Genomic DNA, 25,529 nt, shown 5'->3' with positions numbered 1-25,529 from the left:
GGGCGTTGGACTCCGCATCTTATTAGCAACACGGGAAATTTCTCCATTTTCCACCCTGTCTACAGCGACATAGCCACAAATCTGGGATTTTTTATTACTTCTCTTCACTTGGCAGGTATTTTCTGCAATTTTCCCATTTTGTTCACTAAGACTGGACTTTGATTACTTGTCCAGTAAACGTTTCAAAGAGGAGCCTTCGCAAAGTGCTTGCATTTAAGAAAGAGTCTAGTAGTGGTCTTTGTTCGTTTTTTTGGATCGGTTGAGTTTCTTTGTTGGAGCGAAAGCATGGGAGCGCAATTCTCCAAGACAGCTGCAAAAGGCGAAACCGCGGTTGAAAAGCCAGGAGAGGCTGCCGCTTCACCAACCAAGACCAATGGACAGGTAATTGATTTAATATATATATTTGTATCCGAGTTAAAGGAAATATAGATATACGGTTGGTTTGCGCAAAGGTTCTCTGCGTGCGTTATTGTGTTGTGGGCACTTATGGAGACGTTCGCCAGGCTGATGGAGCAAACAACCACTATTCGAATACATTGAATCTACACTATTTCATTAAACAGTTGATCATTGATTTGAAATGCAATTTTTAAAATTCTACAATTATTACAAAAGTCCAAACTGATTTGGATAATTATTTGGAGACAAATTCGGTGAAGTATTCTGTCGTTTTCATTGATTCATTTGATGTGTGGGGATTTCGGTTAAATGGGTGAATTCTTTGTTTGAAATTTCGGATTGTGAGACAGCGGAAATTGGTATCACATTGTTGGACCTTATGTAGCCATGTGTAGTTAAATGGATCAATCATGTTTGAATCAAAAGCTTAACTGAAACTGAGCACAAATCTAATAACTTGAGGCAATCGGTGGGTGAATTGGGGAGATGAACGACGCCAACAATGGCTTGCCACGGTCTAGCTAGCCAACACGCCTTTTGTTACAGATGCTCGAATAGAGCGCAGGGATGGTTACTACTACACGGGAGCAGGGGAACCACATTTGATAATGCGTCCCCTCTGTAACTGGTATTATAAGTGTTGGAATGGATGGTATTTATTAAAGTGATAAGGATGATGGTTTGAGGGTTCTGGTGCTGTTTGGTTTTTGGGGTATGCATCTGAAGGATGCTCTGCGTGATCTGGTGTATTAATGAGCATCTGCTGTTTAATGAGCAGATGCTTTGCTTTGGCGCTTCGGTGTTGGAGCGACCGGCAGACACGCATCGCCCCCTAGCGAACCATCCGAAACCGTGTCTCCCTTCTCTCATTGACGGAGGCGGCTTATTCTCGCACGTGATTACGGGAAAGTAGTTTCAATTCTGCATTTCTAAAACGAATTCTGTATTGAATTTGTAACTCGCAAAGCAATTAGCCTGCCGACGCCCGTGCGTAAAGGCCCATTAATACTAAACATGTTTAAAAATAAATAAAAAATAGACAGAGGGCTGTATGCGTTTTGTCCCGATCTATTTTTGTGGTGTCTACTGCCCCTTGTGTCACTGAGTGACAATAGTCCATATCACAGGTTATATTCCACGCTTGTTTTTTTATGTGATGTTAATGGCCTCTGTCTTTAGGAAAACGGCCATGTGAAAGTGAACGGGGATGCCTCTCCTGCGGCTGCAGAGGCAGGCAAAGAAGAGGTGCATGCCAATGGTAGTGCCACGGCTGAGGAGGCTCCAAAAGAGGAGGCTGCAACTGCAGAGGCTGCACCCTCAGCAGCAGCGGCAGTAGAAGGGGAAAAGGCAGAGAATGCAGAGGCTGTGTCTCCAGCAGCTGAGGGTGAGGCTGCTAAACCGGAGGAGGGTGCCACGCCTTCAACCAGCAACGAGACCCCCAAAAAGAAGAAGAAGCGCTTCTCCTTCAAAAAGTCCTTCAAGCTTAGCGGTTTCTCCTTCAAAAAGACCAAAAAGGAGACAGGCGATGGGGCAGAGGGTGAGGAGACCGCTGCGTCCACCGATGAGGTCAAGGATGAGACAGCCGAGGCCCCAGAGGCCGCTGCCGAGGGGGAAGCCAAGACTGCGGAGGTAGAGGCCAAGCCTGCCGGTGCTGGGGAGGAAGCTAAGGAAGCAGCAAGCCCCACAGATGCCAAGCCTGAGGAAACAGCAGCAGCAGCACCCGCTGAGGAGGCCAAGGCAGCCCCAGCCGCCGAGGAGCCAAAAGCAGAGGAGAAGCCAGCTGAGCCTGCTGCGGAGGCACCCAAAACGGAGGAGGCTGTACCTGCAACAGAGGTCGCATCCAGTCCAGAGGCCCCCGCTGCCGCAGAGGCCACTGCTGAGTAAAGCTATAAACGCGAAGAGCAAAACGGAAGAAATAAAAAAAACAAAAAGCTGAAAAAAGATAATCAAAAAAACATTTCCCTGTTTGTATGTTGGAGTGGTGCCAGTTCCTGGCTTTGGAGGACTTGTCTACAACAGGGGTATTTTAAAGCTTTTCTTTTTTTTTGTTTTCCCTTCCCCCTCCACAAAACCCATCTCGGTCCATTGTTACTACCATTCCAACGGGCAGAGGTGGGTTGCTTAGAAACGTAATATTACAGAAAAAAAATACATCCACACTCTGCCATATATTTTTTTGCATCCGTATTACATGTTTTTTTTTGTTGTTGCATTTTTATACAAAATGTACCTTGTCAAAATGTATGGGCATGCCCATGGTATGGAGGAGGTGGGGTATGTAAATGAGTTGAGATGTAAATGAAGGGGGTTTTGGGGTGGGTGGGGGAGATTTGGAGGTGGCACCTTTGTGCCTGGGAATTGTGCCACAGACTATAATGTAAAGAGGGGTCTTAAAAACGAGAATGAAACAAACACCTATGTACCACAAGAGTACCATGCGGTTTATAACACTAAGTCATTTTTACTATGAGACGACAAAAAAATACAATCCCCAGAGCTAGGTTTAGGAAGTCATTAAAAAAATCATAGGAGCTTTTCACTAATCTCATTAGCTGTACCAGTCAGTGATTCAGTAGAAATACAAGTTGTATAGGCTTTATTGTTTATTGCTGGTTTTATGACCTTAATAAAGTGTAAGTATGTATAGGCGGGGTGTTTTTAACTATGATTATTGTACAAATGAAATCTTGATCTCAAGAAGCACATGAAGTTTGCAGCTCTTTTTCCACCCGCTCATTTTTGTAAGATAACAAAAAACAAATTCATCCTGGATGACCTTTTCAGCAATTTTGAACTCAACCAAGCTGTGATAAGTGGAATGGTTACTGTTTATATACTGTGGTATGTTTTGATTACAGCAGACAATGCTTTTTTTTCAGTGGTCTTTGACAAATGAAGGAATCTCTATCGGATGCCACGTTTGTGTAGCATCTTGTCTCTTTTTTTTCTTTTGTAAATACTGGAGAAGCTTTGACCAATTTGACTTAGAGATGGAATGTGACTTTGCTTAAAAAAATGCTATTAAACTCCTGCTTAGTGTTCTAATTTTCTGTGAGCACACTAAAAGCAAAAATAAATGTGAATAAAATTTGAGCATCATCTGTCTTTTCATTTAACCAATTTCTATTCCTTTTAAGATGGAATCCGCAATAGGGGGAAACAGCGCCACTAGCCGCCCCACCACCGTTGTTTTTGTTGCCAACCCAAGTGTTGCGCAGCATGGTCAAATAAATTGCAGTGTATACTGTGCTATTCTATTGCATGTGCAAACAGTGTTTGCTGTAATGTCACAAACGGATGTTTTTTTTCCCACTATGGAGTCCAGCTTTAACCGTTCAGATGGAGGTGGTAAGCGGGTTGTTGAGTGTTGTAATTGATGGGTAATTTCAACATGTGTAATTTGAGCATGCTTGGCTGTTTACACAGGCAGTCAAATTCAGTTCGGTTCCCACCCCACTAATTGAGCTTTTGACCATTCACATCAGATCTTTTCACGTCGGTTCTTTTTTCAGAGCTGATCAGATTGGTCAAAATAATTGGGCTGCCTGTTTTAAATGCAGACATAGTGTGTTCAAACGAATTTTGTAACAACTGCCAACTTTTCTACATACTCAAACATTACAGTATACCTTGCCGCAACAACACCAAGAGGATTTCACCTAGGATTTGAACTTATGGCGTCACAGCCTGTGTCACTGGCCCTAGGTTACCTACAAAAGTCCAATATGGAGTACTCAATGGTATGGACAAATCTATTTCACCTTGCAAGTATTATACAACTAACAACTAGGCCTAACTCATTCAAAGCCTTTTTAAATGAATCATGGACCAGAATAGATGCATTTGTCATGGGGATCAAGGTTTGTTCATTGTACGTTCCATCACTATTAGTTTAGTGCTATTCCTCGCCCCCAACATGATCACATGCAGCCTACATCACTGAATTCTCACTGATGTTAAATACGTTGACATTTTGCAAATCATATTTTGAATGGTGTAAGATTGTAGCACAATAGCTGCTCAGTAACTGGTAAGATGCCAATGGAAATGATAAAATGTCAGTGAAGACCTTTTGAGCAGCTCATTGTTGTAAAACGAGACCCTCAAGGCACAGAGACTAAATACTTTGCAATGACGTTGAAAAATGAATGATGTAGAGCCCCACCCAAGACCTTGAAAGAAACCATCAACACAGTGGTTTGATTTTACGAAGGCTTGCTTGATGCTACACTTGGATAATGAAATATTCGTATGGATTTTGTTTCAGGGCAAAGGGTCCCTCCCAGGTGAGACCACACATAACCTCAAAGTTTGCAAGACATGTTTAGCAACTAAAATGAACCTTTTTTTTACAGTAGCTGGCCTAACACCTGGCTGTAGGCCTACAGTGCAACAATGCTGTTTACATGTTATAGGTTAGCTTCTATTGTAGCTTCGGTGTTGAGAAACCTTAACCACATTCTTCAGCTTCCATTACTGAAAATAGCCAATGAATAGTGTTGCTGACACAAAATAAAACATTTTGATGTCAGATGCACCATCCGTTTTCAATTAGCATCAATGAGTGCCAGCCTTTCCAGGGAAGGCCTATAGCACAACAAACTACAGACATTTGGCCTCTTTATACAATTTGCTGCAGCAACAGGAAAGATTTCATATTAGCCAGTTCCAACATGATAGCGCATATCATTCTGTATGTAGCAAGTTACCGTGCAAGATTGTAGCTAGAGGCACACATCTTTCTGTAGCATGTTATGCATGCTACATTGTAATACACAAAATGGCAACAAATCGAGAGAAAAAAAACATACTATAAATTGCAATTGTTCATTAATAGACGAATAGGCCACAAAATAGGCGTATGCATATTTCTCTGCTAAGCGGGTTGCAGCTTACTAGTGTTTTGAATTTCACACGTGCTATTTTCCCGCTTGCAGGTGTGTCATAGCTACAGTAGGCTAAGTTTCTGTAATGAAAATCTAGATATACTTCATCAGCAAGTCTATCTACACAACTTGATTAAAGATCTTCAGGGTTGTATTAGCAATCACGACGGTTGAAATTACTAGGCCAAATTGGTCGGTATATAAGCTATAACAACAAGCGCGGTGCGGTCTCCAACTCAATCATCAACGTTTGCTGACGACGCTACAGTGGTAGGCCTGATAAACGACAACGACGAGACAGCCAACCGTGCGGAGCCCTGGGGGAGTGGTGCCAGGAAAATAACCCCTCCCTCAACGTCAACATAACGAAGGAGCTGATCGTGGTCTACAGGAGACAGCAGAGAGAGCACGTCTCCATCCACATCGAGAGGGTAAAATAAATTATAGTTCCTTGGCGTGCACATCACTGACAACCTGAAATGGTCCCTTTACACAGACAGCGTGATGAAGAAGGCCCAACTGAAATTCAGCTTGGCCCCTAAGACCCTCAAAAACTTCTACAGATCCACCATTGAGAGCATCCTGTCGGGCTGTCTTGTCACCGCCTTGTACGGCAATTGCACCATGCGCAACCGCAGGGCTCTCCAGAGGGTGGTGCTACAGCCCCAACGCATCACACTGCCCTCCAGGACATCTACAGCACCCGGTGTCATAGGAAGGCCAAGAAGATCATCAAGGACCCCCAGCCACCCGACGAGCCACGGCCTGTTCACCCCGATACCATCTAGAAGGCGGAGACAGAAAAAGGTGCATCAAAGCAGGGAAAGAGAGACAGAGTAACAGCTTCTATCTCCAGGCCATCAGACTATTAAAGTCACCACTAGCCGACCTCCACCCAGTAACCTGGCCTGAACCTTAGTCACTGTTCTAGCCGGCTACCACCTGGTACTCTACCCTCCACCTTAGAGGCTGCTGCCATATGTACATAGTCATTGAACACTGGTCACTTTAATATTGTTTACATACTGTATGTATATACTGTGTTCCACAGGAGGTTGGTGGCACTTTAATTGGGGAGGACAGGCTCGTGGTAATGGCTGGAGCATAATGAGTGAAATAGTATCAAATACATCAAACACATGGTTTCCATGTGTTTTATGCCATTCTATTGACTCCGTTCCAGACAATATTATGAGCCATCCTCCCTCAGCAGCCTCCACTGCCGGTATTCTAGTCATGGCTCAACCTATATAACTTTTATTTTTCAGGCTTTTTTCATTGCTAGATATTACTGTACTGTTGGAGCTAGAAACATAAGCATTTCACTGCACCTGCAAATCTGTGTACACAACCAATACACTGATTCCTTGATGAAAATAACAGGCAGGGTGACATCGCCATCGTGTGGCTACTATGCAATGCGCCACAAAAAAAATCCCTAGTGAATTTTGTATCGATTTGGTTTTGGATTTTGCAAGAACTGACATGATGCGTGTTTACAAAGAATGCTGTAAATCATCTTTACGTTGGGTTATGACAGGGCTACAGTTGCACTAAGCTCATGGCACTTATCATGCAAGCTAACACGTGGATGACATCTCTGGAGGAGACCGATCTACCAGGCAAGTCTAAGGCATGGGGAATACCAACAGGGGTTACGTCCCAGACTCCTCTGGCCACTGCTTGTATATGATGTACCTCTCAACAGTTTATAGTGTAGTCCGTAGTTTTTAGCCTGATGTTTATAGTGTAGTCTGTATCCTGGTGTTCATTATGTACATACTGTATGTGTACTGTGTAAATATCTATTTTATTGTCCATCTGTATATTGTTTGTGGCAGCACCATTCCTGTACATGCAAATAAAGGTGATGGGGATTCTGAGTACTTTGAAGGAGTGATTGCAGTGACATCCAGCTCACAAAAGGCACTTGGTGGCGAGTACCTGCCACGTGAGCCGGCAGCGATGAACCCCATCGTATTGTAGATAATTTAAATGATCATGGTTGATTTAGCATATTTACCCCAACTACTATAACACATACATTCACACCACATAGTATTAAAAAAAAGCTTTTAATTGGCAAATGCAAAATATCTACAGGAACACCCACATACTCTCCTCTAAAAACACATACTTTAATTACAAGTAGATTTCTAATTTTGAAGATAAAGCATGTCGCAATATAAAAGCATTCAAAAAGTATCAAAGGAAAGTACAGCAAATCCAGGTTGGTTGCAAATCCTAGAAATCCACTGTTACAGTACACAAAGGAAACTAAGTCTTCACGACGTACGGCTACAGATCAATGCTAAATATAATGTGTCTGGTATGGAGTCAGGCGCGAAGGTGTAGAATCAGCCAAGTTTAGCTGCCCTGGTTGCCACACTCGGGACTGTCCATGGAGAGATCACAGCACCACTATGTGGCTGAATCAGGCACTGCTAGTCTGCTCAGTCTTCACACTGGAAAGTGTGCCGTTTTCCCACGCCAAAACATAAGTCAGTGTCTGAATACATTTGTGACTACTTCTAATTAAGCACAATTTCATATACATCTCAAACTATAAGTAGCTGGTCGTGACAAGCAATTATGAAGTCTTTATTGTGATAAAGAGAAGGATGAGAGATTACAATGGTCTGTACTCCCCCCTGAGATTATCATAATTGTTTTGGATCTTGCAGCACTGCACAAATGAGGGCTGACAGGAATTCATGACCTCCTTTTAAAACTGTACAAACAGTGGCAGGGTGCCACAATTACTCTTAGCTACCTTTACGTCAGTTCTCAGTGCTTGTTTCCTTCGATTTCTCCACCTCTGTACAGAAGACAGCACAAATTAACAAATTGTATCAAGTTATCAATTCAATATTTCTAGGTTATTTACTTCATCTAACTCAATTTATCGAAAATGAAGGGAATTGCAAGTGTTCTTGAAAGTCCTTTACACAAAAGGTGTGTAGTCAGGGTAACCATGTTCTGAATACTCACCAACTTTCTCTTTATCCCCCTCCTCAACTCGAGTCCGTTTTGTTCCTTTCTTGTGATTGGCTTCGTTCCGCCTTCCTCCCTCTCCCTCGTCCTCAGAGTCGGAGAACTCCTCGTCGCAGGCTATCCTCTTGTCTGAAGCACGGACTTAAACGAGACAGGAAATCAACATTCAGATGCTTCTGGAAATAGGATCCATGCTGCTGACAATAGGGTCCAAGATGGATTCCACAGTGGAAAATCCAGCCACTGATACATTGAAAATGGAACCCCCTCTGGAGTGACATAACAGCAGTAGTTAGACTGTACACAGTGTCTTACTGGACATGCGTTTGTCGGGGTCCTCTGCATCCTCATCCACCGTATCGTCAGTGATGGCGTCCTCAGGGACCGTCTGCATCTGCACTCCCGGGGCGTGAGGTAGCATCCGCAAGTTCTCAAACAGACGCTGCCTATAGGTTAATACACAGAAAGGCAATTGCTTTAGCGCAGTAACCAACATCAGTGCAGTAAGCAACATCAGTGCAAAAGCACACGAGAAGGCTCTAAGAAACTTGGATAATCATACGCGCCAACGAGAACTTCCTACCACGATACCAATTTCTTAAAGTAATAATGCAGCTGCAACAACCTCAATGCAGACACACATCCTTAATGACATGCAACTCCTTAGCGGTAGTTGAATGCATCGGACATGCTAGATTTGATAGTCCATGACAGACTCAGTCCTTACTTGATCTTATCCATGTACTCCAATGTGTTCTGGTTGGTCATGTTGGATGGGCTGATGTGCAACTTGAAGTCAGGCCCAAAGTACTCAAAGTAATCGTTGTATGGCAGTTCTGAGAAGAAAAAAAAACCTTACGGGAAAATGCCAGCGTCAAGATGAACATGAAGGTTACGATGTACGTGCTGTAACTAAAATAAAGTTTCAGAATGTCAACCCTTTCAGGTACATTTTTTATAAAATGACAGTGATTTTTACACCTATACGAGTCCCTCCACTTGAGAGCGGTTATAATGGAAAGGGCAAGGGTTCTGTTAATGTCCCGAATTCCATGAAGAAAACAGCTGGCTCCTTTGACAGGCTGTGATAATGTCCTCTCACACACACACTTGGTGGCCCACTGATATTCTGCTTAGTCAGCTCTCTGTAGGCAGATAGATGTCAGGACCAGGACTATCCCTGGATGCATCCCAAATGGCACCCTATTCCCTTTGTAACACACTACCTTTGACCAGGTCCTTAACCCTACATAGTGCACTACTTTTGACCAGGGCCAATAGGGCACTGGCCAAAAGTAGGTCACTATGTAGGGAATAGGGTGCAATTTGGGACAAAGCCCCTGTCTAGTGCTGTAGCGTTTTCTCTAGAGACCCAGCCAATCTCTCAGGGGGAAGAGAAGACATTGTATTACGTAAACTACAAAAGTAGACAAGCCTCAATGGTTTGATATTTTCACTGCATTATACAGGTCTAGGCAATCGACACTGAAATGAGGAAAGCACCTTAAAAGTGGCACGTGAGGGTGGGAAATGGGGCATTTTGAATAAGGAAAAAAATAAATCAACACACCGTCAGGGATCTCAGTATCCAGAGCCACGGCCGTCTCGTAGGTCCAGCAGCGGGCCACGTTGCGGATGGTGTAGCCTCCTCCACCCAGCATTAGCAGGGGAAGGTTGAACGACTTAATGTACTCAACACACTTAGCATGGCCTGATGGAAAAGCAGCATGAAGAGACAAAACATCACATAACTATAGGAACAACATGGAGGGCTTAGAACAGGCTAATACACTTCTCTAAGAACAAAATTAGATCATCATTACTGTTTAATAAATGACATACTAAAAACAGATTTCTGTGTAACTCTCAATGCTGGCTCAATCATTACAGTTAAAATGAAGCTATACAAGTTTAAAATGGACTCGCACATAAAACAGGTAAGACGACTAGCATACAGCCTCCTTACCGCGGATGGTTAGGTTGAAGCAGCCCAGTCGGTCTCCTGAGAGGGAGTCTGCTCCACACTGCAGCACCACTGCACTGGGCTGGTACATCTCCATCACCTTGGCCATCACCTGCCAAGACAAAGCACTTTTCTCTCTTTTCCATTGTTTCCCTCTAAAAATCAGGGACTAATTTAGACCTGGGCCACCAGGTGTGTAAAATGTATTATCAGGTAGAACAGAAAGCCATCAGAATCCAGACCTCGCAGGGTAAAAGCCAATTTATGCTTGATCCCAAAAATGTGGTTGAAGGCTCCGTATGGAGGGTGTGATGCTTTTGCTGCGCCTCCAGAGGCCAAATTGAGCTCCGTACCACATTGCCGTGCGCCTCAAATTTTGCAACAATGCGGAGGGCTCCGTATAGCTCCGCATTGACATGATTGGTTGACGATAAGTGGTTTGTGGGAGGCCCTGTATAAACACAAACTCACTTCCTTGACAATAGCTCTGCGAAACGCAAGTATGAATGCCCTGACTTCTGCAGAGGCCATTTCACTGTAAATGCTTAGACCAGAGCAATTACTGTTAAGTGCCTTGCTCAAGGACAGATTTTTCACCTAGTCAACTCTGGGAATCGAACCAGCGACCTTTCAGTTACTGGCCCAACGCTCTTATCCACTAGGCTACCTGCAGCCCTGCTAGAGTTCAGCACTGAACACTGCGACACCTGTGCATACTTACAGGCTTGAAGATAAGCTCATACGACTCATCGTCAACGCCGTCCCTCAGGGGGAAGTTGACAGCGTAGTATTTACCTTTTCCAGCACCAATATCCTAAGAACAGAGTGGCAATTGAGGATTTTAAACATGTTTACACACTTGCTAATCCATAACTAAAATACTGCATCCATCATAAAGTGCTCTTCCCAAGCAAAATACTACAAATAATGAAAGTGAGATTACTTTGTAACTATAACTGTGGAAAGAAAGTCTCTACCCAGCTATCAATGGGCCCCTCTGTCACAGAGCACCAGGAAGTTCACATTGAGGTGTGACACATGGGGCTACGTCCCAAATGGCATCCTAATCTGTACATACCGCACTACTTCTGCTGGTCAAAAGTAGTGCCATTTGGGACGTGCCCAAGTACTCACCCTGAGGTCTCCAGTCCCGGGGAAGTACTCTCCGTATTTGTGGAAGGACACAGTCATGACCCGGTCTGTGGTGTAGAAGGCTTCCTCTACTCCATCCCCATGGTGGATGTCAATATCTATGTACAGTACCCTCTGATGGTACCTGGGAACGAGGAGGTGTGAATAATTCAACCTGAGGCATGCATAGTAGAATACACATTGATATATCAGGGTGTCTACAAAAAAAAAAACAAGTCACCATCACTAATGCATTTCATTGTAGAAGTCATACGGATTAGCCGGTTTCTATCTGAGAACACAAACTCACTTGAGGAGCTCCAGAATGGCCAACACAATGTCATTGACGTAACAGAAGCCAGAGGCCTCAGACTTCTTAGCGTGGTGGAGTCCACCGGCCCAGTTCACCGCAATGTCCGTCTGCTGCCTGTTGAGTTTCACCGATCCCGCTGTGCCAAGGGAAGAAAAATATTTTTGTTTACACTATTTTCACAAGCATGTGTTGTGATTTCTGAACCAATAGGGACTAGTTCTACTGTTTGCAGGTGAAAAACTGTAGACAAAGAAATAAAAGATGTTTGGGTTACCCTAACTCATTCCAGGGTTCTTCATTTTGACTATTTTCTACACTGTAGAATAATAGTGAAGACATCAAAACTATGAAATAACATTCCAGCTCTAACCACACTGTAGTAACCAAAAAGAGTGTTAAATAAAAAATATATGTTATATTTGAGATTCTTCAAAGTAGCCACCCTTTGCCATGATGAAAGCTTTACACACTCTTGGCATTCTCTCAACCAGCTTCATGAGGTAGTCACCTGGAATGGATTTCAATTAACAGGTGTGCCTTGTTAAAAGGTCATTTGTTGAATTTGTTTCCTTCTTAATGGATTTGAGCCAATCAGTTGTGTTGTGACAAAGTAGGGGTGGTACACAGAAGATAACCCTATTTGGTAAAAGACCAAGTCCATATTATGGCAAGAACAGCACAAATAAGCAAAGAGAAAAGAGACTTTAAGACATAAAGGTCAATCAAACTTCAAGAACTTTGAAAGCGCTTGATGGTTTTTGCGACTGCACTATGATGAAACTGGCTCTCATGAGGACTGCCACAGGAAAGGAAATCCCAGAGTTACCTCTGCTGCAGTTACCAGCTTTAGAAATTGCACTACAAATAAATGCTTCACAGAGTTCAAGTAAACAGACATGTCAACATAAACTGTTCAGAGGAGACTGCATGAAATCAGGCTTTCATGGTCAAATTGCTGCAAAGAAACCACTACTAAAAAACACAAATAAGGAGACACTTGCTTGTGCCAAGAAACACGAGCAATGGACATTAGACCGGTGGAAATCTGTCCTTTGCTCTGATGAGTCCAAATTGGAGATTTTTGGTTCCAACCACAGTCTTTGCGATGCAGTGTAGGTGAACGGATGATCTCCGCATGTGGTTCCCACCGTGAAGCATGGAGGAGATCGTGTGATGGTGCTTTGCCGGTGACACTGTCAGTGATTTATTTAGAATTCAAGGCACACTTAACCAGCATGGCTACCACAGCATTCTGCAGCAATACGCCATCCCATCTGGTTTGCGCTTAGTGGGATCATCATTTGTTTTTCAACAGGACAATGACCCAAAACACACCTCCAGGCTGAGCAAGGGCTATTTGACCAAGACGGAGAGTGACGGAGTGCTGCATCAGATGACCTGGCCGCCACAATCACCTGACCTCAACCCAATTGAGATGGTTTGGGATGAGTTGGACAGCAGAGTGAAGGAAAAGCAGCCAACAAGTGCTCAGCATGTGTGGGAACACCTTCAAGGCTGTTGGAAAAGCATTCGAGGTGAAGGCGGTTGAGAAAATGCCAAGAGTGTGCAAAGGTGTCATCAAGGCAAAGAGTGGCTACTTTGAAGAATCTAAATACATATTTAACACTTTTTTTGGTTACTACATGTGTTATTTCATAGTTTGTCTTCACTATTATTCTACAATGTAGAAAATAGTAATAAAGAAAAACCCTTGAATGAGTAGGTGTCCTAACTTTTGACTGGTACTGTATATACACAAGAGTATGTGGACACCCCTTCAAATTAGTGGACTGCCATTTCAGCCACACAAGTTGCTGACAGGTGTATAAAATTGAGCACACCGCCATGCAATTTCCATAGACAAACATTGGCAGTAGAATGGCCTTAGCGAGTAAAAAAAAAAGGGTCTGTCCTCAGTTGCAACACTCACTACCGAATTCCAAACTGCCTCTGGAAGCACAAGAACTGTTCGTCGGGAGCTACATGAAATGGGTTTCCATGGCCGAGCAGGCGCACACAAGCCTAAGATCACCATGCACAATGCCAAGTGTCGGCTGGAGTGGTGCATAGCTCACCGCCGTTGGACTATGGAACAGTGCAAATGCGTTCACTGGAGTGATGAATCACGCTTCACCATCAGGCAGTCCGACGGACGAAACTGGGTTTAGCGGATGCCAGGACAACGCTACCTGCCCGAATGCATAGTGCCAACTGTAAAGGTTGGTGGAGGAGGAATAATGGTCTGGGGCTGTTTTTCATGGTTGGAGGTATAGGCCCCTTAGTTCCAGTGAAGAAACATTGTATGCTGTGGCATTAAGATGACATTCTAGACGATTATGTGCTTCAACTTTGTGGCAACAGTTTGGGGATGGCCCTTTCCTGTTTCAGCATGACAATGCCCCCATGCACGAAATGGTTTGTCGAGATCGGTGTGGAAGAACTTGACTGGCCTACACAGAGCCCTGATCTCAACCCCATCCACATACTTTTGGTCATGTATTGCATGTATTCATGGGAATATATTTGTATGCATGTACTTACCAGCAGAGCCACCAGTAGATAACTGGCAGAACTCAAACAACCCATCAAATACAGGACAATCCTCACCAACATTAACTATGATAAAAACAAAAACACAAATTAGTGATTCTAGCAATCTATTTATAATATATATTTTTTTTTCCCTTTCTCAATACTAGGTTAATATGGGTAGTTTTCCCTGGTCCAGTCATAAGGTTAGTAACAACTCCTGGCCCTAGTTATGGCTCGACTTACACCGCTGCATTTGCTTGCTGTACTCCGACATGTTGTCTGGTCGTATGGATCTGAGAAACTGGATGTAATCGTCACTGTGGTATTTGGTAATTTCCTCTGCAGTGGCTTTGTGTGGTCTCTGCAACAAAGAATAACAATTGCCTACTTGATGGCGAAAGAGAGAAAATGCCATACCTACATATTCAGAATTAACCTTTTTTACTTGAAATCTTGTTATAAACGTACATATATTTCCATTTTTCTGTATAGTCCATAGTTCAACAGTAGGTTGTGGGTCATTCGAATTCGGTGTGGTTTCATGGGATGCCCTTGTCCATAATAGTAATTGCCAATGTCACCTGTTAAAAAGGGGAAAAAAAGACCATAACTAAAAACAGAACCTACATTTGAGAAATGTTGATGTTTCACACAGCTAACTATCACCATGCAACATTCCAGCTCTAACCATACTTCTACTACCACATAATTGTATTTTTTTACTAACGTTACTACAACAATGCAGTCAGTTAGCTAGCAGTACTAGCGCATGAAGCAACGCCGATAATGCGCAATAGCCGCTAGTGTCGTCATCTTCATCAGTCTTCAACGCTATCACTGGTCCCTTGCTGGCGGTAGTAAATCCATTTAACTTTCTGCTTATATTTTCAATTTCATAAAACAAAATACCACAACAGCGTGTTTACTTGTTTAACATCATATTAGTTGTAAAAGTAAACGTTGCTGTGGCTGGCTAAACTCGCTAGTTACTCACAATGTGCCCCGACATGAGTGAAGCCGGCTAAACTAGCACTAGCTACAGTAGCTGGTTAACGTTCACTAGCAAGTCTAGTTTACCGATATATCTAGATTCTAGAACACCGTCTCGTAACTTATTTCAGAATCATAACAGGAACAGAAAACAAATAATGTCTGGAACGCTAGCCAATAGTACCTAGCTATTCAGAGAATGAATGGATATTACACTGCACTGGCTGTCATCACGCACCCTAGCTAAAGCGCTAGTTTGGCCTTGGAAACTTATTCTGAAAACTCAAAATGAACATGCATTTCTTTACCGTCATAGTAGTAGCAGACTTTCTTCTTGGTTCCACCTGCAACGGTGTAAGCCATGTTGAGTCGGATTTCTGTTTGAGATGCTTGCCGACACTTAGGTAGTATTTAAGAACCTGGTGGCGGATAGAGACATTCACAATAAGGAATAGCCACAATTGTGGCGTTTGCGGTTTGCTTTCAAAATAAAAGTTAGTCATTGAAAGTGATGCAAATGGGTACAAATAAATGAATTATGCAATTTGGACTAGATAATGGTAAACAAAGTCGGAATGTTTGTTATATAAATGGAAGAAAATACAATAATTAGAAGAAAACAAATATCAGTTGAATTGCACTGTGTATGTATTAGATATGAATTGTACATTCATATTGCACTGTACAGCCTTACCTATGGATTATGGATCAATGAAATGGGGGTATCAGTATACTCAGTGACACACACAGAACACAACTATGAAGAGTCTTCACAAATATTAGTGTCGTAGCTCTTATTGCGGGACTTTGAAACCACTATGAAATGAGCCACATAAAGCTTACCAGTCAACCATGTTGGACATTCATATTGCACTGTACAGCCTTACCTATGGATTGTGGATCCATGAAATGGGGTATCAGTCTACTCAGTGACAACCACAGAACACAACTTTGAAGAGTTCACACAAATATTAGCGCCATAGCTCTTATTGCGGGACTTCGACTGTGGGAAATCACTTCCCCTGTCAGCTTATTGTGTATATTGACATTCATATTGCACTGTACAGGGACTCTGAAATCACTGACCCATTGGGCAAATTAATATAGGGGATTCAGAACTAATGTTTTGCTTCTCCACTTTTTTACCAGCGAATTATCATAATCCAAGTTTCAGTATTTTTTTAGCTAGTCTGTATAAAAAAGAGATATGATAATTTTATAGGCTAAATTGTAAAATTGAGTGTGATATGATTGCATTTTGTAACCCCGCTCCGACTTAAGTCCTTTTGGGGGTATCTGTACTTTACTTTATTATTTGTATATTTTTTACAACTTTTACTTCATTACATTCCTAAAGAAAATAATGTCGTTTTTACTCCAAATATTTTTCTTGACACCCAAAAGTACTCGTTACATGTCTAATGGGGGTGGGGGGTCGAGGTGAGGAGGAAGGAGGATTATTTAAGATACTGTTTGAAGAGGTAGGGTTTTAGATCCTTTTGGAAGATGGGCAGGGACTCCATTGGGGTGCCAGGACAGAGAAGAGCTTGGACTGGGCTGAGGGCCAAGAGACCAGGAGGGCCAAGAGACCAGAGGTGGCAGAACAGAGTGCTCATGTTTTTTTCTTTTTTTCTTTAACCTTTATTTAACTAGGCAAGTCAGTTAAGAACAAATTCTTATTTGCAATGACGGCCTACCCCGGCCAAACTCTAACCCGGACGACACTGGGCCAATTATACGCCGCCCTATGGGATTCCCAATCACAGCCGGTTGTGATACAGCCTGGAATCTAACCAGGGTCTGTAGTGATACCTCTATCACTGAGATGCAGTGCCTTAGACCGCTGCGCCACTTGGGAGCCCATGGTTGCGGTGTAGGGTTTGAGCATAGCCTGAAGGTAGGAAGGGGCAGTTCCTCTTGCTGTTCCATAGGTAAGCACCATGGTCTTGTGGTGGATGCGAGCTTTGACTGGAAGCCAGTGGAGTGTGCTGTGGAGCGGGGTGACAGTTGAAAACCAGGCGGGCTGCAGTGTTCTGGATAAGTTGCAGGTGTTTTATGGTATAAGCGGGGAGCCCAGCCAACAGCCAGTTGCAGTAGTCCAGACCGAAGAGGACAAGTGCCTAGATCAGGACCTGTGCCACTTCCTGTGTGAGGTAGGGATGTTGTAGAGCATGAACCTGCAGGAGCGAGTCACTGCTTTGATATTTGCAGAATACGAAAGGGTGTTGTCCAGGGTCATGCCAAGGTTCTTTGCACTCTGGTAGGGCGATACTGTGGAGTTGTCAACCATGATGGAGAGGTCTTTTAGCAGGCAGGCCTTTTCTGGGAGGAAGAGCAGCTCTGTCTTGTCGAGGTTGAGCTTGAGGTGGTGGAGTGACATCCAAGTTGAGATATCTGCTAGGGAACGTTCACGTAGGCTGATCTCCAACTGTTGTCTATATTGTGGTGCTGCGGGGCATTACATAGCCACCTGCCCAGTAAAGAGACCTGACAAATTACTAGATACGAGTACACTGGTGAGCCAGATTGGAAATTCTGTAATTCCCATTACCCGTACTCCTCTTTTTGTGATCCTGCTGTGGGGAGACCAGTCTAAGTCTCTCTGGGTGCTCATTGACTTTGGGGCAGATTAAAGTTTTATGGATGCTACCCTGGTATCGGAACTAGGTATCCCCACTCAACTCCTCTCCGTTCCAATGGACACTAGGGCACTGGACGGCTGCTCCATTGGAAGAGTCACGCACAGCACAGTTCCCATTAATCTGCGGGTATCTGGCAATCACAGTAAGACTATACAGCTTCTGCTCATTGAATCCCCTCACGTCCCTGTTGTGTTGTGATTTTCTTGGCTCCAAAAGCACAATCCCATTATTAACTGGACCACGGGTTCAATCCTGGATTGGAGCCCATTCTGTCACTCCCACTGCCTTAACTTCTTTGGGAACAGGGGGCAGTATTGAGTAGCTTGGATGAATAAGGTGCCCAGAGTAAACTGCCTGCTACTCAGGCCCAGAAGCTAAGATATTCAGATTTGGATAGAAAACACTCTGAAGTTTCTAAAACTGTCTGAATGATGTCTGTGAGTATAACAGAACTCATATGGCAGGAGAAAATCTGAGAACAATCCAACCAGGAAGTGGGAAATCTGAGGTTTGTAGTTTTTCAAGTGATTGCCTATCCAATATACAGTGTAAATTTGGTCAGATTGCACTTCCTAAGGCTTCCATTAGATGTCAACAGTCTTTAGAACATTGTTTCAGGTTTCTATTGTAAAAGGGGAGCGAATAAGAGCTGTTTGAACCAGTGGTCTGGCTGAAAGCCTTGAGTTTAGTCACACGCGCGGCCGCGATAGCGAGCTCCATTCCCTTTCATTTCTAAAGACAAAGGAATTGTCCGATTGGAATATTATTGAAGATTTATGATAAAAAATCCTAAAGATTGATTCTATTCATCGTTTGACATGTTTCTAGAAACTGTAATGGAACTTTTTTGATTTTTCGTCTGGACTTCGTGCCCGCGCCTTGTGCATTTGGAATAGTGAACTAAACGCGCAAACAAAAAGGAGGTATTTGGACATAAAGATTAACTTTATCGAACAAAATGAACATCTATTGTGGAACTGGGATTCCTGGGAGTGTATTCTGATGAAGATCATCAAAGGTAAATGAATATTTATAACACTATTTCTGACTTTTGTTGACTCCACAACATGGCGGGTATCTGTATGGCTTGTTTTGGTGGCTGAGTGCTGTACTCTGATTATCGCATGGTGTGCTCTCACCGTAAAGCTTTTTTGAAATCTGACATAGCGGTTGCATTAACCTGTTTAGGATAGGGTTGCATTAACCTGTTTAGGTATTTTCACGGCCGGATAAAAAACGTACCCGATTTAATCTGGTTATTACTCCTGCCCAGAAACTAGAATATGCATATAATTAGTAGATTTGGATAGAAAACACCCTAAAGTTTCTAAAACTGTTTGAATGGTGTCTGTGAGTATAACAGAACTCATATGGCAGGCCAAAACCTGAGAAGATTCTATATGGGAAGTGCCCTGTCTGACCATTTCTTGGCCTTCTGTAGCCTCTTTATCGAAAATACAGGATCTCTGCTGTAACGTGACATTTGCTAAGGCTCCCATTGGCTCTCAGAAGGCGCCAGAACATGGAATGATAACTCTGCAGTCCCTGGGCGAAAAACAGTAGGGGTTTTGGAGAGTGGTCCATCTGAGAACAATGACACTGGCGCGCGCATGCATGTGAAGACTCCATTTTCTTATTTCAGTGTTTGAACGGATACAACGTCTCCCGGTTGGAATATTATTGCTATTTTACGAGAAAAATCACATAAAAATGGATTTTAAACAGCGTTTGACATGCTTCGAAGTACGGTAATGGAATATTTAGAATTTTTTTTGTCACGAAACGCGCCGGCACGTCACCCTTCGGATAGTGACTTGAACGCACGAACAAAACTGAGCTATTTGGATATAACTATGGATTATTTGGAACCAAAACAACATTGGGTGTTGAAGTAGAAGTCCTGGGAGTGCATTCTGACGAAGAACAGCAAAGGTAATCAAATTTTTCTTATAGTAAATCTGAGTTTGGTGAGTGCCAAACTTGGTGGGTGTCAAAATAGCTAGCCGTGATGGCCGGGCTATCTACTCAGAATATTGCAAAATGTGCTTTCACCGAAAAGTTATTGTAAAATCGGACACCGCGATTGCATAAAGGAGTTCTGTATCTATAATTCTTAAAATAATTGTTATGTTTTTTGTGAACGTTTATCGTGAGTAATTTAGTAAATTCACCGGAAGTTTTCGGTGGGTATGCTAGTTCTGAACAAAACATGCTAATGTAAAAAGCTGATTTTTGATATAAATATGAACTTGATTGAAGAAAACATGCATGTATTGTATAACATAATGTCCTAGGAGTGTCATCTGATGAAGATCATCAAAGGTTAGTGCTGCATTTAACTGTGGTTTTGGTTTTTGTGACTTATATGCTAGCTTGAAAAATGGGTGTGTGATTATTTCTGGCTGGGTACTCTCCTGACATAATCTAATGTTTTGCTTTCGTTGTAAAGCCTTTTTGAAATCGGACAATGTGGTTAGATAAAGGAGAGTCTTGTCTTTAAAATGGTGTAAAATAGTCATATGTTTGAGAAATTGAAGTTTTTGCATTTTTGAGGTATTTGTAATTCGCGCCACGCTATACCATTGGATATTGGTGAGGCGTTCCGCTAGCGGAACGTCTAGATGTAAGATTAAGGAGAAGTTTATCAATAATTAAAACATACAGCTGGCGGGTTATACACTCTATCGGCAGGACAGACGAGCAGCCTCTGGTGAGACATGGGGCAGGGGCCTATGCATATTTGTAAACAATAGCTGGTGCACAATATCAAAGGAAGTCTTAGGGTTTTGCTCGCCTGAGGTAGAGTATCTCATGATAAGCTGTAGACCACACTGTCTACCTAGAGAGTTTATCTGTATTTTTCGTAGCTGTCTATATACCACCACAGCCAGAGGCTGGCACTAAAACAGCACTCAATGAGCTGTATTCTGCCATAAGCAAACAGGAAAACGGTCATCCAGAGGTGGCGCTCCTAGTGGCCGAGGACTTTAATGCAGGGAAACTTAAATCAGTTTTACCTCATTTCTATCAGCATGTTAAATGTGCAACTAGAGGGGAAAAAATTCTAGACCACCTTTACTCCACACACAGAGACGCGTACAAAGCTCGCCCCTAGCCATCCATTTGGCAAATCTGACCATAACTCTATCCTCCTGATTCCTGCTTCCAAGCAAAAATTCAAGCAGGAAGCACCAATGACTCGGTCAATAAAAAAGTGGTCAGATGAAGCAGATGCTAAACTGCAGGACTGTTTTGCTAGCACAAACTGGAATATGTTTCGGACTCTTCCAATGGCTTTTAAGAGTACACCACATCAGTCACTGGCTTTATCAATAAGTGCATCGAGGACGTCCCCCCCACAGTGACTGTACGTACATACCCCAACCAGAAGCCATGGATTACAGGCAACATTCGCACTGAGCTAAAGGGTAGAGCTACCGCTTTCAAGGAGTGGGACTCAACCATCAAACAGGCAAAGCGTCAACACAGCACATTACATTACATTACATTTAAGTCATTTAGCAGACGCTCTTATCCAGAGCGACTTACAAAATGGTGCATTCACCTTATGATATCCAGTGGAACAACCACTTTACAATAGTGCATCTAAATCTTTTAAGGGGGGGGGGGTTAGAAGGATTACTTTATCCTATCCTAGGTATTCCTTAAAGAGGTGGGGTTTCAGGTGTCTCCGGAAGGTGGTGATTGACTCCGCTGTCCTAGCGTCGTGAGGGAGCTTGTTCCACCATTGGGGTGCCAGAGCAGCGAACAGTTTTGACTGGGCTGAGCACCAACATTGAATCGTACTACACCGGCTCCGACGCTCGTCGGATGCGGCAGGGCTTGCAAACTATTACAGACTACAAAGGGAAACACAGCCGAGAGCTGCCCAGTAACACGAGACTACCAGACGAGCTAAATAACTGCTATGCTCGCTTCATGGCAAGTAACACTGAAACATGCATGAGAGCATCAGCTGAATGTGTGATCATGCTCTCCGCAGCCAATGTGAGCAAGACCTTTAAACAGGTCAACATTCACAAGGCTGCTGGGCCAGACGGATTACCAGGACGTTTACTCCGAGCATGCGCTGACCAACTGGCAAATGTTTTCACTGACATTTTCAACCTCTTCCTGTCTGAGTCTGTTATACCAACATGTTTCAAGCAGACCACCATAGTCCCTGTGCCCAAGAACACTAAGGTAACCTGCCTAAATGACTACATGACCTGTAGCACTCAAGTCTGTAGCCATGAAATGCTTTGAAAGGCTGGTCATGGCTCACATCAACACCATTATCCCAGAAACCTTAGACCCACTCCAATTTGCACACCGCACCAACAGATCCACAGATGATGCAATCTCTATTGCACTCCACACTGCCCTTTCCCACCTGGACAAAAGGAACACCTATGTGAGAATGCTATTCATTGACTACAGCTCAGTGTTCAACACCATAGTGCCCTCAAAGCTCATCACTAAGCTAAGGACCCTGGTGCTAAACACCTCCCTCTGCAACTGAATCCTAGACTTCCTGACGGGCCGCCCCCAGATGGTAAGGGTAGGTAACAACACATCCGCCACGCTGATCCTCAACACAGGGGCCACTCAAGGGTGTGTGCTCAGTCCCCTCCAGGACTCCCTGTTTACTCATGACTGCACGGCCAGGCACGACTCCAACACCATCATTAAGTTTGCTGATGACACAACAGTGGTAGGCCTGATCACCGACAAGGCTGAGCCAGCCTATAGGGAGGAGGTCTGAGACCTGACTGTGTGGTGCAAAGACAACAACCTCTCCCTCAACGTGATCAAGATAAAGGAGATGATTGTGGCCGATAGGAAAAGGAGGACCGAGCACGCCCCTGTTCTCATTGACGAGGCTGTAATGGAGCTGGTTGAGAGCTTCAAGTTCCTTGGCGTCCACATCACCAACAAACTAACATGGTCCAAGCACACCAAGACATCCGTAAAGAGGGCACGACAAAGTCTATTCCCCCTCAGGAGACTGAAAAGATTTGGCATGGGTCCTCAGATCCTCAAAAGGTTCTACAGCTGCACCATCGAGAGCATTCTGACGGGCTGCATCACTGCCTGGCATGGCAACTGCTCGGCCTCCGACCGCAAGGCACTACAGATGGTAGTGCGTACGGCCCATTACATCACCATGGCCAAGCTTCCTGCCATCCAGGACCTCTATATCAGGCGGTGTCAGAGGAAGGCCCTAAAAATAGTCAAAGACTCCAGCCACCCTCGTCATAGACTGTTCTCTTTGCTACCGCATGGCAAGCGGTACCGGAGCGCCAAGTCTAGGTCCAAGAGGCATCTAAACAGCTTCCACCCCAAGCCTTAAGACTCCTGAACAGCTAATCAAATGGCTACCCAGACTATTTGCATTGCCTCCCCCATGCTGCTGCTACTCTCTGTTACTATCTATGCACAACCAATTAAATAAACCTACCTGCATGTACATAATTACCTTGACAAGGGGCCCCCACACGTTGACTCTGTGCCGGTACCCCCTGTATATAGCCCCGCTATTGTTATTTACTGCTGCTCTTTAATTATTAGTTTTTCTTATCTCTTACTTTTTAAAACTTTTTTGTTATATTTTCTTGAAACTGCGTTGTTGGTTAAGGGCTTGTAAATTAAGCATTTCACCTGTTGTATTCGGGGCATGTGACAAATACAATTTGATTTGATTTGATTAGATAGTTCAGCGATTTTACACATTTTAATATTTGTTTCCTCCCCCGTTTAGCATGTATTAATAACATCAGTCCACTTTCTCTCCCCCAGGTGGCCATGCACAGCTGTTAAAAATGATTACATGCTTCATATCGGCTTTTTTCTTGTTGCTCTTTTTATACTTTGAGGGATTTGTGTGCTCTAGCATGAGCTGTCTCTCCTCTGTCTGTCTTCTCCAGTGTGTGGTACTGATTCTCTCAACAAAGATTGTGGGGAGTCAGGATGCAGTTGCAGGGATCTGGCAGTGGCAGGCCAGTCTGCACAGACAGAGCAGCCATTTTTATGGAGGCTCCTTTATCAACAAAGAGTGGGTCCTGACTGCTGCTTATTGCTTCTCCAGATAGAAAAACCTAACCTTACCCATCCGCCAACCCTTACAGTATATTATGTCAATGTATGATTGAAACGTCTAATTACGCTGTATTTTCCTGCCATGTCAATTAAAATAAATTAACTTGAGTTAACTTGCAAAGTAAATTTCCTAAAGAAAATGTGTGCTTGCTGGCTGGTCTTCAATTATTACTGCTTGTCAAATAAGTTGTAGCAGTGGTAGTGACTCCAGAGAGCTATACATCACAGAATTGTGTAAACAGTGTCAGCAAGCACACTAATAATAGTTAGCATCAACTCCCTTCATTCTCAGCACCAGCACGTCCGGCCTGCTTGTCTACCTGGGCCGGCAGAATCAGCAAAGCATCAACTCCAACGAGGTATCCCAAACAGTCTCTCAGATCATCCGCCACCCGAACTACAACAGTGCAACCAACGACAATGACATATGTTTGCTGAAGCTCTCGTCATCCGTCCCCTTCACTGACTACATCCAGCCGGTCTGCCTGGCAGCAGTGGGCAGCACCTACTACACTGGCACTACTAGCTGGGTCACCGGATGGGGCGATATCAATAGTGGGGTTGAGTTCTGATGGTCCCGATGCTGACTTTGCATTGACAAGCCATACATACCCTTTATGTACCTATACATGTAACCACTTTTTTTGCCCATTCCGTTTGTACCAAAACAGTTGGAGCAGACCACGAAAGATCAGAAATGTACAATAAGTGTGTTTTAATTCAATGTGAAAATGAATCTACTGGTAAATATCTTCTTGTGATGTAAATAATTAAGTTGGAAAGCAAATGTCATTTTGTAATGCTACAGGATTACATTTGGTTGTTTATCAGAACTCAGTTCATATGATGGTTAAATGCCTTTCTATTAGCCATCACACTTGATGATGATTTTTTATTTTTTTTTGTATATTGCGGGACTAAGCACACACCCTGAGGGGCCCCCGTGGTGAGGCTCAGTGTAGTGGTGTTGTAGCCTACCCTTACTGCCTGGGGGCGGCCTGTCAGGGAGTCCAGGATTCAGTCGCAAAGGGAGGTGTTCAGTCCCAGGGTCCCGAGCTTGGAGGGGATTATGGTGTTGAACGCTGAGGTGTAGTCAATGAACAGCATTCTCACATACAGTGGGTATTCCTCTTGTCCAGGTGGGAGAGAGCTGTGTGAAGTGCAATTGAGATTGCGTCTTCTGTGGATCTGTTGGGGCGGCATTCGAATTGGACTGTGTCTGGGATGATGGTGTTGATGTGTGCCATGACCAGCCTTTCAAAGCACTTCTTGATAACAGATGTGAGTGCTACAGGACGATAGTCAATTAGGCAGGTTACATTGGAGTTCTTGAGAACAGGGACAATGGAGGTCAGCTTGAAACATGTAGGTGTACCCAGTAAAACAGCTGTTAAGCTGAAGATTGAAATTGGTTACATTTCTACCTCCATCTTAACAGCCTATGATGTGTTAGACCTGGGATATCGTTCAAATAAAAGCAGCCTGCTTTCATTCCTCCCTATTCAGCGATTTCAAAAGGTTGGATTTGGTAAAAACCAAAAGGGTCAAATCAAATCCAGTCATCCACAGATCAGTGTTTA

At 43.5% G+C, this 25,529-nt stretch overlaps 3 protein-coding genes across 3 annotated transcripts; 2 read left to right on the top strand and 1 right to left on the bottom strand.

Annotated features, from left to right (window-relative positions):
- Positions 1–3,492, top strand: LOC106607732 (myristoylated alanine-rich C-kinase substrate). The gene is made up of 2 exons (XM_014205003.2): positions 1–381; positions 1,579–3,492. Exons 1-2 carry the CDS (start codon positions 286–288, stop codon positions 2,281–2,283), a joined length of 801 nt encoding a protein of 266 aa, XP_014060478.1. The 5' UTR covers positions 1–285; the 3' UTR covers positions 2,284–3,492.
- A 3,852-nt stretch (positions 3,493–7,344) lies between these two features.
- Positions 7,345–15,649, bottom strand: hdac2 (Histone deacetylase 2). Its single transcript, NM_001279013.1, has 13 exons — positions 15,517–15,649; positions 14,687–14,799; positions 14,462–14,579; positions 14,228–14,302; positions 11,684–11,822; positions 11,377–11,518; positions 10,964–11,056; positions 10,246–10,354; positions 9,850–9,990; positions 9,007–9,115; positions 8,595–8,725; positions 8,277–8,420; positions 7,345–8,103 (listed from the first exon to the last, which is right to left on the bottom strand). The coding sequence occupies exons 1-13, from the start codon at positions 15,569–15,571 to the stop codon at positions 8,066–8,068; spliced, it is 1,407 nt and encodes a 468-aa protein (NP_001265942.1). The 5' UTR covers positions 15,572–15,649; the 3' UTR covers positions 7,345–8,065.
- Positions 15,650–23,624: 7,975 nt separating this feature from the next.
- Positions 23,625–24,612, top strand: LOC106607613 (serine protease 27-like). Its single transcript, XM_045719518.1, has 2 exons — positions 23,625–23,939; positions 24,216–24,612. The coding sequence occupies exons 1-2, from the start codon at positions 23,673–23,675 to the stop codon at positions 24,519–24,521; spliced, it is 573 nt and encodes a 190-aa protein (XP_045575474.1). The 5' UTR covers positions 23,625–23,672; the 3' UTR covers positions 24,522–24,612.
- The last annotated feature ends 917 nt before the right edge of the window (positions 24,613–25,529 follow it).

Source organism: Salmo salar, chromosome ssa06, assembly GCF_905237065.1.
Source record: "Salmo salar chromosome ssa06, Ssal_v3.1, whole genome shotgun sequence".
NCBI lineage: Eukaryota > Metazoa > Chordata > Actinopteri > Salmoniformes > Salmonidae > Salmo > Salmo salar.
The sequence above is the reverse complement of the archived record's forward strand: the minus strand, read 5'-3'. Positions and strand labels throughout refer to the sequence as shown.